General features: G+C 45.7%; 1 protein-coding gene across 1 annotated transcript in view; it reads left to right on the top strand.

Moving 5' to 3' along the window:
• RPL3L (ribosomal protein L3 like) overlaps positions 1-26776 on the top strand; it is a 320999-nt gene that overhangs the window by 127848 nt on the left and 166375 nt on the right. The window contains exons 3-4 of the mRNA XM_069647298.1: positions 11520-11688; positions 23882-24017. Of these exons, the coding sequence (XP_069503399.1) occupies positions 11520-11688; positions 23882-24017 (305 nt within the window). The remainder of the gene's footprint in view (positions 1-11519; positions 11689-23881; positions 24018-26776) is intronic.

The following is a 26776-nucleotide window of genomic DNA, read 5'->3' as shown; positions in this document are numbered from 1 at the left end:
TGGCCCACAAATCACCCCAGACAGAGCAGAGACAATACGCAAAACACCTAAGTGAACGACAGTGAGGGAAATGCAACAGTTCTTAGGGTTATGCAATTACTGCAGAGAATGGGTCTTTGACTACAGCACGTACATGAGGCCACTACTGGGTGCCCTGAAGGAAGCACAGAAAGGAAACGAGACACTGACATGGACAACTGAAATGAATGAGGCATTCGAGGAACTGAAAGAGGCATAAGCACAGCACCAGTGCTAAGGATCCCAGACTACAAAAAGACATTTTTCCTATTCTCTCACACTGATGGTGTAGTGATGAAGGCAGTACTGACACAAAAGACAAGCATGGGACACCAGCCAATAGCTTACTACAGTGGGAAACTGGACAGAGTAACGAGAGGACCCTATCAGTGTGAACAAGCTTTGGCAGCTGCTGCATTTGCAGTGGAGAAGTCAGCAGCAATTACCATGGGGTCCACCAACACTCTGTACGTGGATTACGCCCTCTTTGCGATACTGCAGAAGCCAAAGAGCACTCTGACTACACAAAGAGCATCATGGTACAAGGTGATACTATTGTATGTAGGGCTGAAGATAGTGAGATGCAGAATTGTCAACCCAGCAACATTTCTAGCAGATTTCCTACAGCTAGGAGACTATGCACAGGACTGTACAGCAAAAGTAGAGATGCTCAGTGACACTCACAAGGTAGAGGAGGATGCACTTGAGGGCGCAGACATACTCTACATTGACGGGTCTTCAACAATTGATCATACAGATGGAGTCTGGCATACAGGAACTGCAGTAGTAAGACTGAAGGAAGACGGGACAAGTGAAGAAGTAGCCGGTGCGCGACTACTATCCCATTACTCAGCACAAGAAGCAGAACTTGTGGCCCTAATACTAGCATTGGAACACAGCGTAGAGAAGGAGGTGACAATCTCCTCCAACTCCGCCGATGTAATGTCCACAGTACACTCTGGACTGTCACGATGGCTCAGGAGAGGGTTCAGAATCACGGGTGGGACTCCAGTACAACATGCACTTTCACTGGCCAGATTGATTGAAGTAATTGTTTATCCAAGACAGGTAGCAATAGTGAAATGCCAAGCACACACAAAAGGGCAAGATCCCATTTCAAGGGGAAACAAAGCAGTAGACTTTGAGGCTAAATGTAACTAGGAGGAGCTGCAAATCCGAGAGAGTGCACCAGAAATATGGTACTCATGCAGAGTTACAACATACTGCCAGAAGCACAGATCATGGAGTTGCAAGATGATGCACCCTAGGAAGAGAAGGATTTTTGGACAAGGAGGGGATGCACAGTGTCTCCGACAGATGCCCTATAGCCGCAGGATAACACAGGGAAAGTGGTGATGCCACTAGCATTATTGTAAACTGCATTGACACAGTTACACTATCCAACACACAAGGGGAAGGAGGTAATTGCTACACGCATTGGAGATACACGGTCCTGTCCTAATTTGGCAGAACACGTGGCTGAATTTGTGAGCAACTGTTTCATTTGTCAGCAGTTTACAGCAGGGCATACTTTGAGAGTTGTGAGAGGAGCCATTCCGAGGCCAGTAGGCCCATTCCAGCATTTACATGTGGTTTATGCAGACATGATCTAGGTTTGCCAAGGATATCGCTACATAGTAGTGGTTAAATGCTCATTCTCCAGGTGGACTGAGGCAGGCCCCTGCTCACATGCTGACGCCCTTAGAGTGGCTAAGTTCCTGGTCAGGGAGATGTTCCCAAGATGGGGCGTGTGTGAGGTCCTGCGATCTGACAATGGGCCTTACTTCGCCAATTAAATGTTTCAGCACATCAAAGCATTGTTGAGCATCCAACACAAATTTGCATGTGCATATCACTGTTACGCTCAACTGTCTCCCACAGGGGCGTCGGTCAGACCCGGACAGCTGCGGTCTCCACCCACGTGATGCGTAGTGCAGCGATGACTGACTGGATCTGCCCTCCTAATCTTGTCTGCTTAACCCGTAGAAATATTCTCCTGCAAGTGGAGAGATGGATTTAGCCACTTGTGGATTCAAGTGATGGCACCCCCACAGTCCTCCCCAACTAATCACCTCCGAAATGACCTCACAGCAATCTCACCTTATATTCTTGAAAGATGAGCTCTCCATCCTGCGTGGATTTGCAGGGACGCGTCGATTCCAGTTACTTCACTAGTTTGAAGGCTCGGGAGAGTTCCGGAGAGTATTGATTCTGAGGTTCCTGGTGAGGACCAGTAAGTATTAAGTTCATAGAGTTCAATATGTCCGATGTTCACTCTTGTTCCCCCCTTCCTTTCTTGTCTTGCAGCTGGCTTGTGAAAAGATGCTCTTGTGGCAGCTGGTGGCGCTCAGGTAAGAGTCTGTATTACCCAGCGCTGTCCGGTAAATGTTGCACAAGGAAAACATGTTGTTTTGTCTCTCTTTACAGATGCGGCACGTGAAAATATGTAGAGTCACAAAAGGATGCCTCCGGTGGTAAATCAGGTAAGTCTATGGTGGTAAGAATTATATTTGTTGGTTCCCTCGGCTCACCTTGTGGTTTTCTTTTGTCTCCTAGGTGCCGAAGTTCAGTGAAGAAATGATTGAGGCAGCGCCGACCTGAAGGATGCTGTGAAGACTGGTGAGGATGGCGTGGCGCTGCAGCTGGAGGTGCGGCGCGTGCAGAAATTATGTTCTTTACAGGTCCGGAGACAAGATGGATCCAGAATCAGGTGTGGAATAGAAATAAGTTTGTTTTCTAACCTTGTCCCTTTCTTTCCTCTTTGTTTTAGGACATCCGGATTCGAGGCGGGCGTGGCAGAAGACTGGATGCAGGCTGCAGGCACGGTGAGTGTTACGCTGCTGGATGCAGAATAACGTGAAGCGTTTGTTGCTGGCCGGGCATGGTTTAAATAGCCTCAAAAGTAGTCCCAGGTAAGAAGTCCCTAGAACCACACCCGAGTAAAAAATAGTCCCTGTAGAAAAATAGTCCCTTTCAAGCTTCATGTTGGATTGGAGTCATTTGCAGCATGGTCTGCCTGAGGTAAGTAATGACTATGAGCCTGGCGCCTTAGGCGCCAGGACTGATTCCTACTATGAGCCTGGCGCCTAAGGTGCCAGGACTGAACCCAGATAGCCCCTAGCCGGGGCTGCTGAGGTTTTAATAAATGTCTAGATGACTGCTCCCGGGGCTGATGGGCTTGGTCCGGATGCCTGGGGGTAGGCATCATGACAACCACCCACAAGCAAATGAAGTGTGTGAACGCCTGAATGGCCTCCTGAAGAAGTGCATAGACAAGCCACAGCACGGCACAAAAAGTAATTGGCTGCGCTGCTTACCACTCGCAATGTTGTGCATTGCGCAATAAGCCTGGGTCTGACCACCATTTAACCATGAGTTGGTGATGGGGCGGCACATGCATCTCCCCCTGGCTCCTCCCACAAGAGCACTGAAGGATTGTGAGAATAGTGCAGATGTGTTAGGGAATGAGACGCATGACTATGTTACTTCTTTGGTGGCTAGTGCTTCTTTTATCCCTCGGCAGATACAACACTGAGGAGGCCCAGAAGACAGCGAACAGAGCAACTCTGACAGTGCGCCAAAAGACTCTGAATTTAAAATCCCTGTGAGTGTGGGGGACATCGTCCTCCTCAGAAATTTCATCAGGCGCTGAAATGCGCCAAGGTTCATGGGTACGCATGTCGTGGAGAAAGTGGCCGACTGTGCTGTCAAACTCGAGGGGAAGCCAGTCTGGAACCACTTGGCTGACGTCAAGCCCTTCAGAGCAGTGACCTTGCTTGCCAACAAGGTCTCCTTGGCTGACAGGGCCAATGTTCAGCACCTAGGAGAGCTACAAGCTTGTTCTGAGCTTACACGACCAGGAGGGGGGCATCCAATGGTCACACGCTGGTGAGCAGCAGAAGTAGAGACTGGACTCCTTGTGGACATAGATTAGGGCACACTGTCTGTTTGCTATTTTTCTTTCCGCACATAAGCAACGTGAAAGCCAATGTAATTGTTGATGATTGTACATGTTGCCCTCTGCCCATCACCCAGATACTTTCTCAAACCAATTTGTCCATACTGTGATCCAGCGGATTCTGAGCCCGATCCCCCGGAGTGTACTATCTTGCCTTTATGGAGTATTTGGCCCAAACATACCCGCAGTTTGAGTATGGCAATCCTCCCGTCCTTGTCACACTGAGAGACCCATCAGTAAGAACATTGTGGGAAGAAGTGTTTGCATTTGCAATAAGCGATTATTTGGTCCGCGGGGCTTAAGAGCATTTACAATACTAGCAAAATAATGCATTTCTTCACGCATTTCAGTCGGGCAACTATATCTTCAAGCTGCATGGACCGAGCAGCGTAAGTGAAAATGTATGACATATTAAAAATGTGATGGTTGTGTTGCTCCTACTTATTCCTAGCAGTGTTATTATATTTGTATTTTGGAAAATCACTTGCGTTGCAAGTGCTACCACTGTACCATCTACTAACATTCCCCCAACCCAAGCAGGTGGAATGAGAAGGCCATGTCAGGTAGACAGGAGTGCACTGCTGATAAGGTAAGGAGAGGTAAGTGCAGTGTTGACACAGACATGAAGGGGGTAGACATGTATCTCACTGACACTGCTCAAGTGTCTCATAATATGAGCAATGACCAAAGTAGGAAAGGAAACCACCAGGGAGAGCTGTTATGTCTGCTCCTTAATCCCCTATGCAATGAGTGCCTCCAGAACGTTTGTAGCAACTGAAATACCAGCAGCAAGAGCACAGTGCCTAAAGTATCTCTCGATGGTGACAGCTTGAGGAAGATTTCAAGGGAAAACAGCAATGCTGAGATGGATGTCTAAAGCAATGTTCCGGTATGAAGATAATTACATAAAGACATTAGACATGATAAACAATTATTGGCAGCTGGATGAAGCTATACAGTACATAACTGATTGGCCAGACAAAGAAGAAACAAAGACTATTACCCTGCAAGAACTACCATGTCTATGGACAAGAGTGAAGGAGACAGGAGGAGAGCCAGATCACTGGGAAAGACCAGAGATACTAGTGTATGGCGAATTGTAGACACAAAAGAGGGATGGAAGGATGGAGTGGTGGGAAGCAAAGCGCTGACACTAGCACAGTCGCCAGTGAACAAGGTGCAGCAAGAAAATGACAAGTGCCTGAAAGAAGGGACGCGAGTGCAAAGCTACTGACAAATCGGTGGAAAATGAAGCTTGTCCGATGCCTCTGAAGACACCAGCACTGTGTTATCAGTATAATGATGAAGTTGAAGTTGGCGAGAATGTTGGATGCAGAAGCATTGAACAACACGCAGCTATGAAGCCAGGAACCGCAGTACTGATGGACCCCTACTGGGCTTGCGGATCGAAAGCATACAAGTATCTGCCACCTGACTGGGGAAGAGTTTGCTTGCTGGTACACATCAACATGCCTTCATTGGTCATGCCAAAGAAGAATTTGAAGCTCAATGAGTTCCCGAAAATGGACAATAACAAACGAAAGAAGATGTCGATCCAAGTGGTACCAACAGCCAAGACAGAGAAGCCAGCTGAACTGAGCAGAGTAAAGAGAGGAGGAAATTACTTTTCCGAAGCATCAGAAACAGCACTACACGAAATTCCAGCGGAACTCAGGCTGTTCAGGAGGACACAAATGTTCTTTGCATCAATAATACCATCTGTACAGATGTACACGAATGCGGAGTGGTTACAAATCACCCGCTAGGAGCAGATAGTGACTATTAATTCCACAATGAATGGGCACAATGCAATAAAAGAAGAGCTCTGAGCAATAAGGTTGGTGGCGCTCCAGAATAGATATGTTCTGGACCTCCTCACAGCCATGGAAGGAAGAGTTTGCGCAAAGATAAGAAGTGCCTGTTGCACATTCATACCTACCAATGATGAAGATAACGGAACACTATCAGATGCAGTGGCACAGCTGGCTCGGATGCATGCCAAAATGGAAGAAGAAGCAAGGGGGATAGGAAAGGACCAAAGCTGGATGGCGTACATATGGACATGGATGCCATCATGGCTGTCAGATGGACTAAAAGTGATAATGGAAGTACTAGTACTTGCAGCAACATCGATGTGTGGGATCCAAATCTGCATGGCAAGGTGCAAGAGAACAGTAGAGGAAGCTATTGGGATGTAGGTCCTGACGGATGTGAATATAGGAGGAGTAAACGAGGAGATTGTAGCAGAAAGGCAAAGAATAAGTAAAAGGATTGCAAATACAAACTGTTCCCAGTTGGAGCAATGAAGCTGGGCAATGCATTCGATGCAAAGTATTTTGAAGGGAAGTGGGTTTGGTGTAACTGTCAGGTTCAGAGTCAGCAGGACACGTAGAGATTTCAGAATTGCAGGTCTTAACTCTCACCTGTGACTTAGAGCCAGGGTCCAACGCGGTTTTATTAGTTTGGCGTTTTCTTTGTGTTATCCGGGACTCATGTAGAAATGGATGAGTGTCTCCAGACGCCACCATCACCAATGAGAAAACCACCAATCAGGGGGACAGCCAGAGCCAACCATCAGTTCAGGAGAAAAAAAACCAAGGGGTTAAAAAAAAACCTGATGAGTGCTGGAGCGGTTGATAATTGAAGCGTGGAAGCAGGACAGGCGATGGAAGTTCCTCCAGGAATGCACAAGGAGCTTGGAGGGTATCCGTGAAGTTTCAAAGGTCCAAGATCAGAGATGCGGCAACCAGTCCGGAAGCCAGGAAGCCACAAGGAAAACATCAAAGGAAGCAAGAAGCAAGGAGAGAATCCCAGGTGGACAGAGAATGAGACAGGACACCGGGAGGAGAAGAAGGCAAGGCCAGGGAGAACGGGAACCAGGATGAGAGACAGAGAGAGCCAGGAAGGAAACAGCAGCAATGCAGTGGTAGAATTACCTGAGTGCTGAGCTAAGGAAGCCTTAGCATTGAGATGCACTGAGCCAGGTGCAAAGCATTCTCCTATCCAATGCGGCAATGTGTTCACATCACGCTTAAGTTGCAGAGCGCCATATTGGATGAGCTAAGGCCTCAAAAGATGCATGCAAAATGGGTGCCATCTTGGAACAGAGTCTATTGGTCGTGAAAGTACAAGGAAATCTCCATTTCGACTAAATGGAGAAATTCCTGTATTGTCTATTTATGACAGCAACTCCGAAGGAGTGTGCTGTTACATGAACTGGTCGTTCGATGACCACACAAACTATTATGGGCACCTCAGAAGAATAATGAAGATATGGCAGCCAAGAGCAAAAGGACTGTCCTATAAGCATGTGGTTGACAGGTCAACCAGAGGGGGGCAGAAGAGGGATGGGGAAGCCTGCCACCCCCCCCACCTCCTACTAAATTCATGACAAGCAAGAAGGCCAGAAAATACTGGAATCATCCATTCTATTTTGAACGAATTCCCAACCGACCCATGATTGACAAGTATGTTGAAGGTATCCCGTCAGCCAGCCATACCGACCAAGGGACATACAGATTTATTCATGCTATGATTAGAGACACCTGTATGGACTAAACACCAAGAAGCCATGTTGCTGACATCATTAGAGACACCACGGCATAGCAGCGTTAGACATGAAGCACATGTGCCATCCACCCTTCGGGACACAAACACGCACTCGAATACATGAAGAACCCAAGTGTACAGTTCTATAGCTATAGGACATATACATATACATACTGTCATTGCTTTTATTATTTTGCGATTAGCCAAACGCAGCAATGCAGAAACCGCAAGGCGCAAGAGATCCTGAGCAGAGCTTGCAGGTGCTTACATGCAAATAACCCCATGGAACTGCAGGAGCGCCTATGGGACCTGACAGAGCCAAGTGTGACTAACCTATGAGGTACATCATGGACACTGTAGAAACCCACATTATAAGGTTTAGGAAAATTACAGCAGGCCTCATGCCTCTGAGCAAGAGACGAGCTGAGCCGATTCAGTCTGGATAGAGAGCAAGACATGTGAGACGGGAACTGCAGCCAAGGTCAAGAGATACAGATGACGTTCCAATCCCCAGACAACAAAGGGACCAGCTGCAGAAGTGGCCCTGGATACTGGACACAATACACATATAAAGTGGACACGGCCAAAGGCACATAAGAAAAGGTACTGCTAATAATAATTAAACAGGTTAAAATTTAATTGACGGCCTTTCCCAAGGTGCTACCTGTGGAGGGGTCTTCAGATACTGTAACTATAAATATGTCCTTCACATGAAAGCTCTGGTGGGCCCTGTGTTGCGTGTAGCAGCCTTGTAGCTGTATGTTGGGTTTTCCTTTTGTCCTGCATGGTTGTCCCTGAAGGAGACCTTATGGGCACTGTGGGCGTGGGAGGGTTTGGGGGGGAGAGAGAAGGGGAAGTAGGCTGTACTTTCCACAACAAAGGCTGCAGCGACTTATTCCTTCATCACTTTACAATTAAATTGAATACTTTGTTTTTCACCTGTCCTCATAAAAGAGTACCATACTCTCCTTCATATTGGAGAAGTTCAGGTACTCAATATGAAAAAAACTAAGACGTGCATGTAATGAGGGCCGGTTAGGACACACTGACCTTGGAGATCTCATCACAGTCATGTCAGTCTCCCCAAATTTTTATCCCCATCACAAAAAAAGACACTGACACCACCCTACAGTCATAAAATGGAACCCAGAACAGTAACGCCACCTCATCAAGATGAATAACAACACAACTTGAACTCTACCGATTCAGTATAACCCTAAAATTCTAGTTGGACTCCTCAGGAGCTACAACCCAGCGCTCATTTCCCTGACCTTTCAATCTACTAGCACCTTCAAATTACACACAAGGACTATAACACACACAGCAAGCAGATACATGCCTGCTAGTACCATTCCAACCATTGGAATCTTGGGAAGAAGCTCAGCGTAAATTGCACAACATGCTACATCTTCTGCTTTTTCATGTACTGTGCTTTGCCAGGGACTTTCCCAATGCTCCCTTCTAATAGAACACACAGCCAAGTGCCAATCCCACAAACCACACACAACCATAGCACCACTAAGGACTTGGGTAGTTCTGGCCCACACTCATGCACGCCAGTGTTTAGTACTTGCCATTCCCTTATAACCACCCCCTCTTTTGTTCTGGCAAAACCACACGCCACAAGGCCACCACAAATTTCAGAGATGTACCATAACGGACCACTTTACATTATCTTACTTAGCATTAATTTGGCTAATAATAACACTTTTACAGCACTTAAGCGACTCAGGTATCCACCATGAAGCACTAAATAAAAACGTGATATGATACATGTTGTTAAACTTGAAATAATGGACCGGTATTAGATAGAACATTGCTACGGATGAACTGTTTAAAGTACTCAGAGGGCCCATTAAGGAAGACAGTTGAACTTTAATTTTGGAGTTGCAGCATGTAAGTTTAGCTGGGGTGTCATGCAGGGTGCTGTAGGTTCGACCTTGAAAGTTCTTTCTGAAAGGGAAGCTTTGGAGAGATTTCAGACTGTTAATTTCTTTGGCTATGTAACTTGCATTTACTTGTTTTAAAGATACAGCAAGAAATGACGAGGAATTGTGTTCAATGAAAAAGTCTAAAATCCTTTGGATGTTTCTTGAGGGCCTTTTTACAACTGTTGAACATGAATTCACTTTTAAGGGGGTAAATTAACTTGATGAAAATCTTGTATTGTCTTAAACCAACTAGGAACTTCCATAATGTTCACTTTTGTAACCAGCTTGCTGAAATATTTATTTACTGAAACCAGATCGCCCCGTTGACGCTTATTTGATGTGGCACAGCCGCCCTGTTCTATTTGTGCCCCCTGGTTGCCACCCCAATATTGATTTCTAGAGACGTCACTGTAATATCTCTGTCATTCATAAATGTTGGTTGTAGTTGTCCGAAATGTGCCCTGTGCTCTACCACTGATACGCAATGAAAAGTCTATGGGCCTCATTACGACCCTGGCGGTACGGAGTGAACGGCGCCGTAAAAGGTGCCGGCGCCGTTCACCCCGTACCGCCGCATTACGAGTTCCCCTCGTGGGACACGGTAAGCACGCCTGGGAAAACCTGGGAAAACCAGACGTGCTTACCGGGTCCCACGAGGGGAAGAGGGAGCAAACAACGGGCCATCTCGTAATGGCCCGTTGTTTGCTCCCTCTCCCATTCCCATTCCGCCCTATGGGGGCTGAAATGGGAAAGGGGAAGGACTGTGTCCGGGTCCTTGGAGGAAGGAATTACCGGGCCTTCCGAACTCGGAATGGCCCGGTAAGTCCTGATTCCGAGGACCCGGATCCTGACGCATTTTCGGCGGCAGCCATGCCTCCAATAGCGGCATGGTTACCGCTGAACTCGTAATGAGGGCCTATATCCCAATTGTTAGACGATGGGCCATTTGATCCTGCTGATTATTCCTTACCACTAGTAGTTGGCTGTGCCACTAGCATTGTTCAGCACGCTGCTTTTGACCTTGGCACCGTGGCTCCTCTGTGCATGCCACATGATTCCCTGGTATACCCTCTGCTCTAAAACTCTGTGGCATGTGCTATTCATGCACCGCTTGGAGCCCATTAAGAGACTGAATGCTACCTTCTCCTCAGCACTCACATGCCCAGTACCTTGATGCATCCCTAGTTACGTTCTAAGCAAACAGCATGGTAAGCCTGCCGTACTGTGCCGCACTCAACACCTTTTCATGCACCTGTCTGCTGCCAGTCCTCACACCACTTGACTGGATGGTGTGTGCTGCTCAGCACCTGCACAGCGCTTAGTGCCGGAGCGGAAGGGCTGCACCTGGCTTGGCACTTTATTGGTACATGCCACCTTCTAAGGCTTTGGAGGATTGCTGCGTTACATACCACTACATGGTGGCTCAGTGACTTGTGGGAATGAGCAGGTGGGGATGGGACCAACGCCTTACCACTGAAATCACGATGTTGCCTCATGCCAGTAAATGAAATCTCCTTTACTGAGTAACCCATAACAGGCCCCACACAGCACATCCTCCGGCTGCACCCCTGGGTCCAACTGTCAAGGTTTGACTGCTGCCGGAGAACGCCGGGGTTATGCTTAATGCATGCATGAGAGGATAATAGGATGCCACAGTGTGGCCTGTTTTACGTCATCAATGATAATAATACAATGAATGGTTGTAGGAAACCTACCAATGAACTATGTACACTGTTTAAGGTTCTGTATATTCCAAACATAACCTTGTATGAGTTAAGGGTTTGATCCATCAAATTTAATATTGAATATCCAACATTAATCCATAATTATATCTCTCATTAAGAGGAGATTGCTATGGAGCAATCAGATATTGCTTCATAGATTTGGATTGCAAAATGCATCTTGAGGAACGAATTATCCAATGTAATGTAGATAACATCTAAACACAGTGTGGCAATGGAGTTTCAACAATGCAGACAATGCTTCAATTTAAATTATATAGTTACACACTGAGGCTCTGATGCATAGTTTTAACCATCTCTTTTCCACTTCAACTCTCCTAGAGATCTCCAAGAGGGAAGAGGTGGAAGCCGTCACTATCATTGAGACGCCTCCTATGATCGTGGTGGGAATCGTGGGGTACATTGAGACCCCACGTGGGTTACGGAGCCTGAAGACGATTTTTGCAGAGCATTTGAGCGAGGAGTGCAAGCGTCGCTTCTACAAAAACTGGTAAGGACGTCGTCGCTTCTACAAAAACTGGTAAGGAGGTGTTCTCCTGCAGAGGAACCTATTGCATGGGGTGTCTCTGCTCCGTGGAAATACCAGTAACACGCCGTGCACACACAGAGGGAGGGTGGTAGCGCCTAGTCCTGCAGGGATAACAGTATCACAAGATTTGAGATTGAGCCTAAAGGTAAGAGAGGCCACGCCCAGGTGAGAGGGGCCTCATCGGACTGCAGATCCTACTGTAACAAGTTGTTCTCATACTGGGTTCAGAGGGAGCCCCCTTATTACCGAGTGTAATGATGAATGCAGAACAAATGAATTGGGAGGGAAGTACTGCACACGTCCAGATTTAGGTGAATGCAACATAAAACTGCTGAAACCAACCCACACAAGAGAACTCCAGAACGTGCCTCTATTCCACCCTTTACGGTAACTTTTATTTATGAGGACAACCTCCTTGCCAAACAAACCGGTCTTTGCCAACCCCTCGACGCCCAAGGCTGGAGACACTACATCCACTGCGTCTTGCTTACTTCCGCAACACCACTCCTACCATGCAATGCAAAGTGTGATAGGCAGCACGCCATAATATACTTTCCACACGACACATACTCATCAGCAGAACTGATGTACAAAAGAAGGTTCGTTCTTTGATTTACACGCCGGGTCTACTTTCGGACACAAATCATTTCTAACAGTTGCTACTCAAGAGATGATTAATCCGCTTGAGAATCCCAAGTGCAAGATACGCAACATTGCACTAACTCAAAAAAGTGACAAGTGAATGTACAAACTCACATATAAAAATGCAACATTGGAACAAAGTCTATTCATTTAAAAAGTCTGTAATATGCCTGTTGCCCCGATTATCAATAGCAAATGGCTGAATTATTGCAGAAAACACCACGCGCATCGGGCAACAGCGCTTGCTCAGGTGGACAGCCCTGACGCAATAAAACCAACCCTGGCAAAACCAAGTAAAGATGTGGTTAAAGGTTCTCTATTGTCCTACATACTCATCATCCATGATCCGCCCTGTCATTCTCAGAGTCAGAGGCTCAGAGCCCTTTCCTTAAGTGGTTAATACATGAACTAAAGGTGCCTGGCCCCTTCTGACAGCATACGTTTATTTGTACAAATCATGTATGAAAGTTGTGATGCCCCATGGTCTGGCAATGGTTCTCTTTCAATAAAGACGGAGCTGAACCCTTCCTCAGCATTCCACTGGGAAGCGCATGTTCATTCTGAATGCTTGCCAACACATCTCCTAAACCGCGTTCACGATCTTCAATGGTAGGTGTATATTTGTTTTTATTTGAAGAGCAGGAATGTCCTTATCCATCAGAAATGACTTACAATAACACATTTATAGATGGCAGAGGCACTCCTCGCAAGGGTGCCTGTACAATAGCACAAAGAGGAAAACAAGTGGTGAGCCAGTTTCTGAGGATACAAAGAAAAGTGGGACATAGACCGGAGACAAAACGGCATCACGTCATTCAAAGGTTTTCTTTTGAAAGTCTTCATTTTGGAGGTGACATTTTGGATCAAATCTACCAATTCCATATGCATATATGTTGTGCGGTTAGGGAAGCAGTGGTGTGGGGGTACAGGGTTTAAGAGTAGGGAAGGGTGACATGGGAGACCCCCCCATAATTAAAAAAAACTGGTTGAATTCTGCCCTGCCTGGCCAAAAATTACACACACGCACGCACGCACGCACGCACGCACGCACGCGCACACACACGAAAGAGTTGACTTACAAAGGTAACAATAATTTAGGGGCAAGAGCTTCAAACTGAAGATGAGTACTGAATAAACACAAAATGACATTATTAAGCGCCAATGCAGAGAGTGGTGGGGTCAGGTAGGGAAGATGGGGATGGGGGGAGAGGGAGCTTCCTTTTTGGTAAGTAAGTGCTGTTTAAGCAAAGCTTTGAAGAGACCCACTGTTGAGCTGGCTTTGATTGTGATGGGCAGAGGGGTGTAGTGGGAGCAGGGGAAGTAGGGAGAAAGAGCGGAAGTTAGAAAAGACTCTGGGGGGGGCGGGTCATTGGACAGTGAAGTTTATTGAAGAGGTGGAGTAAACTGAGATACAGTTAGACAGGTACTGAGGAGCAAGGCCGTTGATAGTTTTCTACACGAGGAAACGGAAGTTGAAAAGAGCGGTTTTGCATAGAGAGCCAATCAGCATGTTGTTGGCAGGTAGAAGTTGGTTAGGATCTGGGGAGGTTTTCGAGAGTGTAGGTAGCAAAGTTAAGGACTAGGTCTAGAGGGTTGAAGGAGTAGAGAAAAAGGCCAAGGAGTAGGCTCAAGCAGTAGTCAAGTTTGCTGAGCGCATAGGTGGAGATTAGAGTGTTGAGTAAGAAACTAAAGAAGTGTCCAAATGTTCAGAAGGTTAATAAAAGCAGCAGAGGCAGTGGATCTGATGAACTGTCGCAGTCGCAGGTCGGTATCAAAGAAGTCCCCAATGCTGCATGCTTTTGGGTGATGGACCAAGAACGTCCGGCGAGAAGGAGATACAAGAGGGTAGGGAGTGGATTATATTGAATGCCGGAAGAAAGATGACTTCCATTTTTTGAAGAGTTCTGCATCAGGCAGCAGAGAGCCTTCCAGTGACGTATTGCTTTGAGACCATTGGTAATCTGTTCTGAGATGTGTGGGGTGAAGGCGGTAAAGGAGAAAAAGATTTGAGTGTCATGAGCAAAGAGGTGATAGTGGAAGTCTAAGGAAGAGGTACGTCTTCTTAGGACAGGGGTACAGGGTGAAGAGCAGGGATCCAAGGACTGGTCCGAGGGGGTGGGAGCAAGACACCGAAAGCGAGAGGGGCGTGGTCTGAGGTTTTCGAGTTCCAAGAGTTTTTAAAGGGTCAGTCTTCCAGATAGGAGGCCATCCAGGCAAGAGCAGATTTGCAAAACCTAGGTACTGGAGGTGTCCGGTCAAAGGATCGAATGCAAAAAGAATGCAATAGGGTCGAGTCAATAGGACCTAAAACAAAAGGGTTGAATTTTTTTTTAAAATGTATATTTTTTTTTTGTTTCTGTATAGGAAAAAAAAGGGATTTTCACAGCAAAAACAGGGGAATTGGGGGGGGGGCAAAAAAAAAAACAAAATATTCGACCCTTTTGTTTTAGGTCCTTTTGATTCGACCCTATTGTATTTAGATCCTTTTGATTCGATCCTTTGACCTACAACCGGTACTGGAGAGTGAGAATGAGAGAGATCTGGTCAGCAGTGTCGAAGACGGTAGAAAGGTTCAAAAGGATAAATAGAGGAGAGAGTTTGGAGTGGTGGGCATCAGAGAAAAAGTTGTCGACATGCATGCGTGCAGTCTAAGTGGAGTGTTTTCTGCGAAAGCCATATTGAAGTTCATCTCCAAGGCCATTATCCACAAGGTACTTAGTGAACCAGTTGAAGACCACCACAGAAGGACCTTTATATACCGGGAAAGGAGAGAAACTGGGCAATAGTTTGCCGGGACGTTTCGGTGTGGGGGGTTTCTTCAATAGGGGTAGGACAGATTTGAAATAGGCTGGGAAGAGTCCAAGAGAGAGAGGGGGAGGAGGGAGAGAGAGAGAGAGAGAGATAGAGAGAGAGAGATAGAGAGAGAGAGAGAGAGAGAGAGAGAGAGAGGGAGAGAGAGAGAGCGAGGGGAAGGGAGAGAGAGAGAGAGAGAGAGAGAGAGAGAGAGAGAGAGAGAGAGAGAGAGAGAGAGAGGAGGGGAGAGAGAGAGGGAGAGAGAGAGAGAGAGCGAGGGGAAGAGAGAGAGAGAAAGAGGGGAAGGGAGAGAGAGAGAGAGTGAGAGAGAGAGTGAGAGTGAGAGAGAGAGTGAGAGAGAGAGAGAGGGGTGAGAGAGAGAGAGAGAGAGAGAGAGAGAGAGAGCGAGAGAGAGCTGAGAGATATAATGGCAGTTGATTGAGAGTAAGTCTTTGACTGTAGAGCAAACGGGTTGAAAGGAGCGCAAGGAGGACAGATGGGTTGGCACTGGATAGAAGAGTTTCACCCTTCTAATAAAACATATACAAGGACTCCATTAACATCATGTTTTAAGTCATAAAACGTCCAGTGGGACTCCTGACACCACTCAAATATAATACATATTTTCATTAGCCACAGCATAACCACAGTTGTATGTGCAACATTGGAAACCAACTTGGGATAATAGTCAATGAGGTCCAAGAATGACCATAACCAATTCTTTTTTGTTGGTACTTCAGCCCTCCAGATAAGGCGAATGGGATGGTCTACCATGCTCTCATGGGGAGGAAAGTTGGCCAGGACTGGTAGTGCCAGTGCTCGCTAGTGTAGGGTTGCTCAGTCTGGACGCCAAGGCAACGGGATACAGAAAGTGCAGGGCAGCATGCAACATCCAGCAATAAGGACGTTTCAATATGCAATGACCAACACGATGCATATTCACAGTAGCTTTCTGAAGGCGGAGGGTGCACGTGAGAGAGGGAGATACCAATACAGACCGGCTACAAAAACAAATAACATGCTGAAAAGATAAGCCTGTGACTAAGTAAATAACTCAATGCAGAGCATGCGCAACAAGGAGAACTACTAGATGGTAGTAAAGTTGTAAACAACGTAATTGCCCAGAAAAATGTCCAAAAGAAAATGAGTGCATGTCTCAAAATGGGGCGCATCAATAGGTCACGGAAGTGGAGCGTGAAAGGATGTACTTCACCGCTGCTTATTAAGGGGATCAAAGCAGTGAAGCAATGGTGCATTCTGGGAAACCCTTTTGTTCCACCTGACCTCAACGCAAAAGTCAAGGGCCGCTTATCTTCCCATCCTGGGATATTCTTTCTTCACCTCATGCAATTTGTAGACACTTCGGCTATTTGTATCCCTACTCTTGGATGGGACTTTCTTCAAGGGCATTAGGACGAATATCAGTAGGACACAGTCTAGCTACCCCTGCCATTAAATTTACTCATAAACGCAGCCTGTTTAACAGAGAGCCCATAGCCTTCACCTACAACCATCCACAGCAGGGCCTAGGTTCTTTCCTACCTATGGCTTCTAGCATCACACTGTTAGTATCTTTATGACCTTCCCCAGCATCGATGTCCCACTCCCCTTCTTACACATCTGTGCAGAGTCCCACATTCACCTTTCCATGTTGGCATTCATTGTTTTTTCAACTCCTGTTCTACCAACGAAATCAAAAACAATCCAACATTCTGCTTCCTTTGCCCTCCGGCATCATACCACTGCTTCCGATAGCTATGCCAGCCTTTGGCCATTCACGTGTTCCCTCAGCGGACCCCCAAGCACACTTCTTCCACACTAAATTTCCCATCAAGCGATTCAACAGTTCGAGCCACTGGTTTACTCATTTGATTTTGCAACATTCATTTCTTCTCATGACATGGCTTTTTTGGGCAACCACTGGAATTTTGGTATTTTGGGATTATGTTTTTTTCGTTTTATGACTTTATTCGGAAGACAAGCCTCCATCAAAGTACACTTTACTATACAAAACATAAAAACACAGTATTGCATAAAAACACAATATTGCATTAATATCTACATTGATCTCAATAAGTAATAACATTTTGTTAAAAATAAACATGCGATAATAAAACCAATGACCATTTATAAAAACCACAGCGTGCACATGTCCCACCCGGGCTACTACTTTCCCATTTTTGCGCTCATAATAGATGGGATTATGTATTTTCCACACGTGCTAAACTACGATATATTCACCACACGCACCTGATAACTTATGTGAATGTCCAGGGAAAAGGTTTTCCCGAGACGTGGGCGCCATGACTGGGAATAGCCTATCCCCAGATTTAGCAGGACAGAAACTCCTAGGGACCAAGAACCTGCACGCCTCTTCTGATCTTCGAGTGCACGAGGGTTGGTAGATTTTGTTCTGGATGTAAACAGGCCATCATTGTAAACATTTGTGAAGCACAAGATGTTGAATGTGATTGTAACCCTTATGGACAACTAGTGGTTACTTTTCTGGTGGTCCACCAACAGTTGGCACTTTGTAGACAGAAGCTGAGTCGCCCTGCTGCATTCTGCCTGACCCGCAGTCTCTTGATTTGGCAAGCTAGTAGGCTAGCGTTGAGTAGTGTGCAGTGCTGTAGCCGGGAGTTGACCAGAGCACCTGCAGTACCACCATTCAGTTTTTGTCTTTGAAGATAAAATTAAGGCTCTTTCTGGAAAAATTTTATTTGAAAACGGTAGATTTGGCCAGTGGTCCTATGTAGATTTAGGTTCAAATCCATGTCCTACGCCCAGAGTCCTGGACTTTCATGGAGGTAGATTCCCTAAAGAATTTTGCGGTTTGGAGTGGGGGGTCCATCACATTCAAGGGAGTTTCAGGACCTAGGACCAGGATCTGCATCTTGGATCTGTTCAGTTTGACTCAATGGACATAACCAAAATGGGGCCAGTCATTAGAATTGAAACAACTCACACGTCTGAAGGAAAAACAAAGTGTATATTGAAGAATTAGGATGCACAATGAACAGCAGCAGGTAATTGTGTAAACAAAACCCCCTCGCCCCAGGGGACCTCCATAACAATTAACACAATTAGGGCTCAATCACATTGTGCTGAGGAAACACAAAAGGCGCATCTTAGTAGGTTTTATTCCTCGGAACAAAAGCCAACACGATTTTCAACCTCAAAGTCTCATGTTTGTGCTATAATCAATTAATGTATGAACAATACAACATAAAGGCGCATTGTTAAATCATCGAAAAATGCACAAAAATAGATGAATTCCGTTGTATAACCCATTGCACAGATGAAGCAAACAATAGGTTGCACAATTACACATAACCATGACAAACATAGACACATAATATCGTTGCCGTAGAGAATATACAAGTATTTCAGAAAAATTAAATCCGCAAACATAGCATGCACAAATATTGTAACCGGTAAATTGGGTGAAAACCACACAAACAGTAACCCCTTAAGTGCCAAGGACGAGATTACTAGTCCTAGGTGAATGGGATTCCACATTAGGATCATTTTTCCTGGCAGTAACAAACAATTTTGAAAGAAACAAAAAAGAGGAACAAAACAGAAAAAAACAAGATAACAATCTGTTGAATTCTGAACTTCCAACTGATCGAAACCCAATTTACTGGGTAACCCGTAAATTGGGTGAAAATCACACAAACATTAATAGAAACATTGTGCAATGTGCACATATGCGTGGGAAATTGATTCGGTACAATTTGGCAACATTGGTAATCACAAGATCATCAGCTTCATTCATTGTAACGCCAAATATGTTATTTAATGCATCAAATGTGTTTGCAATGGTTCCTACATTGATAGTGCTATACGGCTGCTGAAAGTCTGCATCAGAGACCACCTCAGTACCACCTCAGGTCAAGATGCGAAATTTCCCCTTGCTCTACATTGGCAGCTTGCTCATCAATTGAACAAGGAGGGGATATGCGTTGGATGCTCAATGCAAGTGAAATTGCCTCGAAGAGGTGGGGATCGCAAATTGCTATTGAGGCAATTAGAATGCCGGTTTATTTGTAAGTAAGAACGGTGCTCCATTGGCTAAACACGGATGATGAATTTGCCATGTTTTTATAATGGTCTGTAATGGTTGATGCTGCTCTTTCATGCAATATAATATTATTTCATTTAAATTGACTGCGTTTAGACCCATGTATCTTTCAATTATGGGGAACAAGCGTGCCACGTGTGTTGTACTCCCTTTATGTGCAAAACCGTCCAACCCTTGAGATTTTCGCTAATTCAGTTAAGCTTAATTAGCACTAGCAGTTTCTTCACCCATTAGTTCAATATGGTCAGGGTGCTGTTTAAGGTATCAACATGCACCCTGGTTGGTGTTTTTAAGCACTATCTACCTTACAAACGGTTCTGATTAATTTCATACCTGCCCCAGACGCGGTTACTGATTCCAGGCTTCATGTTTATATCTTCTCTTTGCATATTTTCATCTTCAGTTTCAAGTGCGCACCAGCCAATTCCATTATGATCATGGCTACGTGTAGTGATGGGTTCCTAGTAGGGAGCGAGCGCATGAACTTGGGCAGGAAACTGTACCATATTCCAGTCAACTGGTCACGCAGGACGCCTTGCTAATTTACAATTGTATGCCACTATTGCATTATTTGGGCATTAATTAGCATTATCAAGGACTTGCAGTGAGGTAATTACCCACTCCAAGATGCCAGACGGTTGCCGGGTATATGTTTCTCTCTATGGTTGCAATGTGTGGATGCAACTTTCAGAACTAATGATATGATATGATGTGGCATTTATAACGCGCCTGTACACAAGTGTTTCAAGGCACGAAAAAGGGAAACAAGTGGAGATGCCGGGGATTGAACCCGGGCCTCATACAGGCAAAGCTCAATAGAGGTAAGGGGTCATTCCATCTACTATGCGTTATCAGTAGCTAGTGGAATGTTGTACTGAAGGTTTCATTTTGTTCAAGGACATTGGTGCATTTTTGTTTTTATATCTGTAGCCCTACTAGACCGCCTAGTCCGTACAGCCGGTCGATTTGAAATGTGATCTCAGGTATGTCAAGCAGACTGTTTATGTCTGGCAGTACACAACGGAACGTGCTATTTGGCATTCGGCGTACTGTCTCACATTACCACAACAACACATAAGCAACACCAACAGCACACGAGGACTGACATTGATCCGATACTCGCACTGAAGCTCAGCACTCGGTGTATACCGAGTTGAAGCTGCCAACAGTACAGAACACCACTCCTTTCACTATCCTACTCCCGCTTCACCTACTAACCCACCCCACCTTCTCATTTGCAGATCCGCCAGAGCGCCTGGGAACCAACTCAGTTGGTGACAGTGCGCGGTACAAATACCTTTAACATTTAACATTTAACACTGTTGTTTGCAGTTGTTAGCTTCGCTCACCTTGCGGGTGTTACTACAAAAATATTTAGTTTAAGGTAGGTTTTGCATAGAAATGGGTGCCCATTAGTGTTGTCACTCTCCTTCATGTCTAAGATTCGACAAATGCTATAGTTAAGTCAGGGATTATTATTATTATTATTTTTTAATTGACTTGGTTTAACTATTTCTAGTTTTTACAAGTTTTGCGCCTTGTTAAAATATGAACATGAATATGAATTCTTCTTTTCCCTTTTTCTCCTTTTTTCTCTATCTTGATCTTTTTCCATTTTTTGGAAGTGCAGTCCATTGGTGAATAAATAAATGTCCTTCGATTTCTGATCCATTCATGTTTTAAATGAATTCAAATCTAGGTTGAGGACAAGCCCCTTGCAATTGTGGCAATCACTAGTAAAATACTCCACACCACCAGCTGTTTGGGTGCTTTTTCATACTAGGATGGTGATTGTTGCAGAGAATGGGGGGTCATTCACACTGGTGCATAAAGTGGCATAGGGGGACTGGCTGCATGTGGCTCACGTGTTGCTCACTGAATATTAGGATGCGTTTTACAAAACGCAATGTGTTATCTGGCAAACTTTATTTTGATCAATCTGGTGAGGGGGATAGGTCAGGGGCAACGCGTTTGTCTTGGAAGCAAGACAACACAGCGCAACTGCGCTTAGGAACCACTCGCTGGTATTAAGCACGTTATAAAAGAACAATAATAATTCTGATCTCCACATACACTTTCTAGCCCATAGCCCGGCCGCTTGTCTACAGCGACATCTTGGCACATGGCGAAGATGGCCCGGGGAGTCACCACAAACTGCAATGAAAAGCACAGGACCCGAGGATCTGCCTGGTTTCCCATGTCGTTCACCACAAAGTGCAGTGAGTCACACGCAAATGCAGCCTTCTGCAGTGGTGGCTGACATGACAAACATGGGGGCTTTCTTTTCACTGTGGATTTCCATGGGTTGCGTCTGATTTCTCTTTGCTTAGGAAAAGTGGGATTCATCTGCTGAAATCGAGTTGTTCCGACTGGATCAGGGTAATGATCCAGGTGTACCAGCATTAAGGCTTCTGACTCAGTGCAGGGCCCTGACATCTCTGCTGGAACTCTGGCTTAGAGTTCTTGGGCAGGTTCTCCCCTCAACGGGGTAATTCCTCAACTCCCGAGTGGAAGCGGGACCGATGCGTTAGACGAGAGAGCGATATAGGAAATATTTCCTAATATTCAGCAAAGAAGCAATTCCATTCAGGGTGTGCGTGATATCAATGTAGACCTCCGATTACTGTTTATACTCTGAATTCGCAAATAATATTGACTACAAATAAGGCACACACAAACTAGAGCCTTATTGAAATACAACCCTCCGGACATCCACGTGGCCTCCCCGTTTACCCTACCGATGCAAGGTCATAACTCCGGAAAGGTAACTGGTATGTCAATCTGGAAAAGTGAATACCCTTCATTTGAATGACAGACGTAACTTGATGGCCATAGGTCAACTGTCTTATGCACCGAATTATAGAAATATAGACTGCTATGCTTGACCAACAAGCGGTCATTTTAAACGTAGCAAGAATCGCCATTTTGCTTGTTAACCATTGCTCATTGCTTTCTGTCTAAAACTGCTTTGCAGCTTGCAATTCTTGCGGATTCTGCTTACTCTGCTCAACTGTTAACATTGTTGTCTGAATATGAAAGGGCAAGGTCACGGGACTGAGGAGTTTGTTGAAAACTCCTCATGAGTAGCCCAGAAAGGAATGCCCACGCTCCCTCTCTGTAGCCTTGAGGGAGTGCTGCAGGGCATTTAATCACTTCACAGCTGCCAGCCAGTCTCGTGTGATGGTAGACTATGTTAGAATAAAACAGCTAAAGGCTTGAATCATGCTCTTCTTATGGCCCCCCTTCGCAAAACCCTGTAGAGCGTGTCAGCTCCCAGGACACGATTAGCACCTCATAGATAGCAAAGCATGGAATGTGGCTCTTCCCCCGTGTGCCGTTTGCTTCCAAGAACAGAACCACCGTGTTCTGTTGAACAACTAAAAAGATGCCTCCGCACTTTCTAAATTGCACATTGTTACTAGAATAGACATCGAAAGTGTCATAATTGTCATACCCGTCGGAAATGTCCATCGTCATCCCGAGTTCAAAGAAACTTAATAAAGGAGGGTGTTAAACATTACATAGCTGATTGTATGGTATGCATTTTGTATATATGTAACTGATGTACATAATTCGCTCTCTTGCGTCCCTCGAGGTCTAGGAAACCCACGTCGCGGGGCGTGAGACCAGAATTGGCCAATTGGGATTATTTTTGCTTGCAATAAACCCTAGCATTGGGAATTTGAACCTCGTGTCTGGCGCATCTTTTCGTGTATGGTATTGCCTTGTTTCCATAGCACGAGGGACCACCTAGGGGCCCCTTTCAGGTAGAGGCTTCTGTGTCCAGATTACAGAAGGTTGGCACTATGCGGAAAGAATTTAAAGGAAGGAACACAAGCCATTTAGGAACAAGGCTGAGGGCCTGATTCTGAGCTTGTGATAAAAAGTGTATGGAAATACGACCTTCTCCCTTCCAGTTTCCAGCACCATCATTCTGAGGTGGGTGGAAATATTGGAGCGGAGATGTGCTTCCCAGCAGCAAAAGCTGCTAAAATCACACGCTGTGGGGGAAACGTGCTCCAGTGAGCATTTCTTAATAGACTGCCACTTTTCTAGTTTAAGAAAGTTTCCTTTAACTTTCATTAAACTAGAAAAGTGGTGCTGCAGTCTAAGAAATGCCATGTTTATAAAGGAGAAAAGTGTGCAGCAGAGTTTAACAACGCCTCAGAGGTGTCGTATTTTAACTCCTTTTATTGTCCTGCTAAACCAGTGCTGCTGGGAGGAGAATCCCCTCCACGTGACTGCCTTGTATTCCTTATGGTTGCTAGGGCTGTTGTCAGCCATGAATCAGGCACATGCAAAAGCCAAGGCATTCATGTCGCTGCATCACATTCTTTCTTCATCAGAATATGGTATGGAGGAACACTTTCTCACATTTGCACGCACCTCAGAATCGTCCCCTGAGAGTGAGCTCCCTCGACTGCATACTTTGCAATGAGTCAAGTCACATAAAAAGCAAGTATGCAAGTGTTACATACAGAGCAACTCACGATGCAGAAATTCCTGTTGGAAAGAGAATCGTCTTTCTAAATGTGTATTGTTTCGGACTGTTAGACTGAAAAGCAGGGGGTGTCATTGATTGGAGGTAATGTACAATGTGTGCAGTGCCGTAAGGTCGCCTGTTCTATGTTGCAGGTACAAGAGCAAGAAGAAAGCCTTCACCAAGTACTGCAAGAAGTGGCAGGACGAGCAGGGCAAGAAACAACTGGAAAAGGACTTTTCAGCAATGAAAAAGTATTGCAAAGTCATCCGAATCATCGCTCACACACAGGTCAGGAGGATGGGGCTGTGGAGCAGAAGGCGGTGGGTGGGTGGCCAAGTAGTCTGTCCAAGATGCTGAAACACCGCCCATTCTTGTGGGTGGACAATCAGTAGGCTGTCCAGTGATTTATCTCCGAGAGATCAGAAGACATATAGAGCTTGATTCACAAAGCACTTTTCAATGGGATGCACCCATTGAAAAACACCTTGTGAACCAGGCCCATAGATTGGGCCATCAGGAGTCTATAGTGATGAAAAACATGCCTAAGATGCTTGTGGTTTTGCATCACTGCAGGGGACCTCTCCCGCACAGTCTAAGCAGCTAGACTTGATTCACCTGGTTGGAGTACTTTTGGGCGGTAATGAAACCTTTTCCAGGGATGGGAGTTGGGGATGGGGGTCAACTAGGGGGTGTTTACTCGTGTCCGCTGAATCAAGGATGTGTCCAAGTATCTAAGCAGGTAGATATGTGTACATGCTTTCGGGGAGATGCTTGTGTTCTAAATCACCACCCAAATATCTAACTGGCCATGCGTGTGTTTGCTTAATCATGGAGCTGGGCGCCTTGTGAGGCACCTTCTAAAGTTCAAGGCACAGAGAAGGAGTTTGGCAGAGTTCAGTCTGCAGAAACCTCTGGTGGAGAGAGGAGCTGCAGCTACTGTGCCCGGTTCCAGTTACCAGATTGGTGCTAGTGTGGCTTTAAGAAAATCAAGCCCAAGCACCCTTAGAAACTCCAGAAGAGCGCGGAGCGCGCGCGGAGTTCGGCAGAGTTCAGTCTGCAGTCTGCAGACGTGGACGTGGAGAGGTGAGTGGATATGCATGATATGCATGATTCTGGTCCACAGACTCGTTTAAAAACCAAAATCAATTGGGGTAAAACCCTGGAGACATCCCTCTTTGACCTGACATCGGTGCCCCAAACCTCCGAATCCAACTATAATGGCTCTCAACCCTTCCAAATGGAAATCCCAACAATGGGCTCCTTGGAAACAACAAACACCAACTGTTTCCCTGACCCGTGCTCCACTCACACCCCAAAGCAAGCCTCTAACCAAGCTCTCGCTGCGCAATCTACAAGCAGTGAGGCAGAACAATTACCGGCTGCGCAACTAGCAGAGTTGCTAGCTGAGTCATTGGGGGCGCAAGTGGGGAGGGGGAGGGACGTGCGATCTAGCCCACAAAACAATGATAACATCGAGCGCCTTTCAACATTAGTGATCACACGCATAAACAATTGGGCGCTCGCTAAACTTGCTAACTTGGCGTCTGAGCAAAGTGAACCAGATGAACAAAGATCTCTCACACACACACATACAACCTGTGAAGGAAACTGCCCACCCTCGCAGCTGCTGCCGCCATCATCGATGCAAACTGCAGTGACGGTAAAAAAAGAGTCCCATTGCACTGTTCTGTGTGCCGTTACGGTAACAAACCATGAAAAGTCTGACCGGAACCGAAGTGCATCTTCACTGCGGTTTCCGCTAGACGAATCTGAAAGTGCTTTGTTAGAAGCCTCAGCTGCCTTGTCTCCTTCGAGACTTGTAAACGGAAGCTTCCCGATGGCGGAGAAAACAGCTGACATCGATGCCTTGGAGAGCGTTCTCAATTCAAGACAAAATAGCCCAGATCATCACAAAGCGCATACAGAGCATCTGGACTCCTCGAACTTAACACTTGGTGATATGACTGGTTCAATTAACATTACAAAGGAATCAACCAAATTGGTATCAAACATAAGCACGTTTGAACGGCTTGCGAAAATGTCGGCTGCAAAATCGAAATGGAAACACGACTATGAAAGCAAGCTTGCCTCTCCGGCAAACATAAAATATAGCGATGCTTCGTGCCAACCGATAAAACAGAACTCGAGTCTATACCTCTGCTCTCCATAAACCCGAGCCCCTTGCAAGTAGAGGTCTCGGGCGCTGGCGCTTCCAAACAAGTTCACGTCCCCAGACAAGAAAGCGCGTATGAACATCCCCATGAAGCAGCCGTGCGAGAAATGCGCCTAATGAAAAGATTGAAAGAAGACTTTGAAATCATGAAAGTCAAACTAACGGAAGCGCCTCTGAAACTGAAAAAGAAGGAAAGACGTGTCAGCCTCGATGATTGGGAACCACACACTCCTGCACACTCGGAAAACAGTGCTTTTACGCACTCAACTCGATGAAGTTCTTTGTCCTTCTCCTCAAAAAATAAGGGAGAACTACCGTTTGTCACAAATTCCATCCCAAAAATAAACCTAAACACAAGCACAACAGAGAATACTTTTGACGCCGACACAACTGGAAAAAAGCAGAATGACCAATGCGGTGCAGACTCCCATGATGGTAAAACAAAAGACACCCCTAAACCAAACATTTCAACGGCAGCAGCTATACAAATACACAACAACGTTCTAGCTGCCACTTCCCTGGCTCTGATCCCCTTTACCAAGCTATACAAATCGCTTAATGACGGCATCACGACACATGGTTCCATCCTAACCAATTTAAACGAAAAACTAAACAAAATGGAAACCCTAAACACTCATTTACTAACTTGCTTGGAAAAGGAAGTGGAACAAACAACTGCTTGGCAATCCAGGCTATGTGATCTCGCAACAAGAGACAATCATGAAAAGGTAATTTTGATGGAGGCCGTGATGGAATGCATGAAATGGCTGCGTCACAGGGAGCTGAGTGGAAACAATCCCACCAAAGGCACAAATTTAGCTGACCCCTCGATCAGTACTGTGCCTCTGTCTCAAACCCGAGCCACCCATAAAAA

This window comes from Ambystoma mexicanum, chromosome 2q (genome assembly GCF_040938575.1).
Source record: "Ambystoma mexicanum isolate Mex_15411 chromosome 2q, UKY_AmexF1_1, whole genome shotgun sequence".
In the NCBI taxonomy this organism is placed as follows: domain Eukaryota; kingdom Metazoa; phylum Chordata; class Amphibia; order Caudata; family Ambystomatidae; genus Ambystoma; species Ambystoma mexicanum.
The sequence above is the reverse complement of the archived record's forward strand: the minus strand, read 5'-3'. Positions and strand labels throughout refer to the sequence as shown.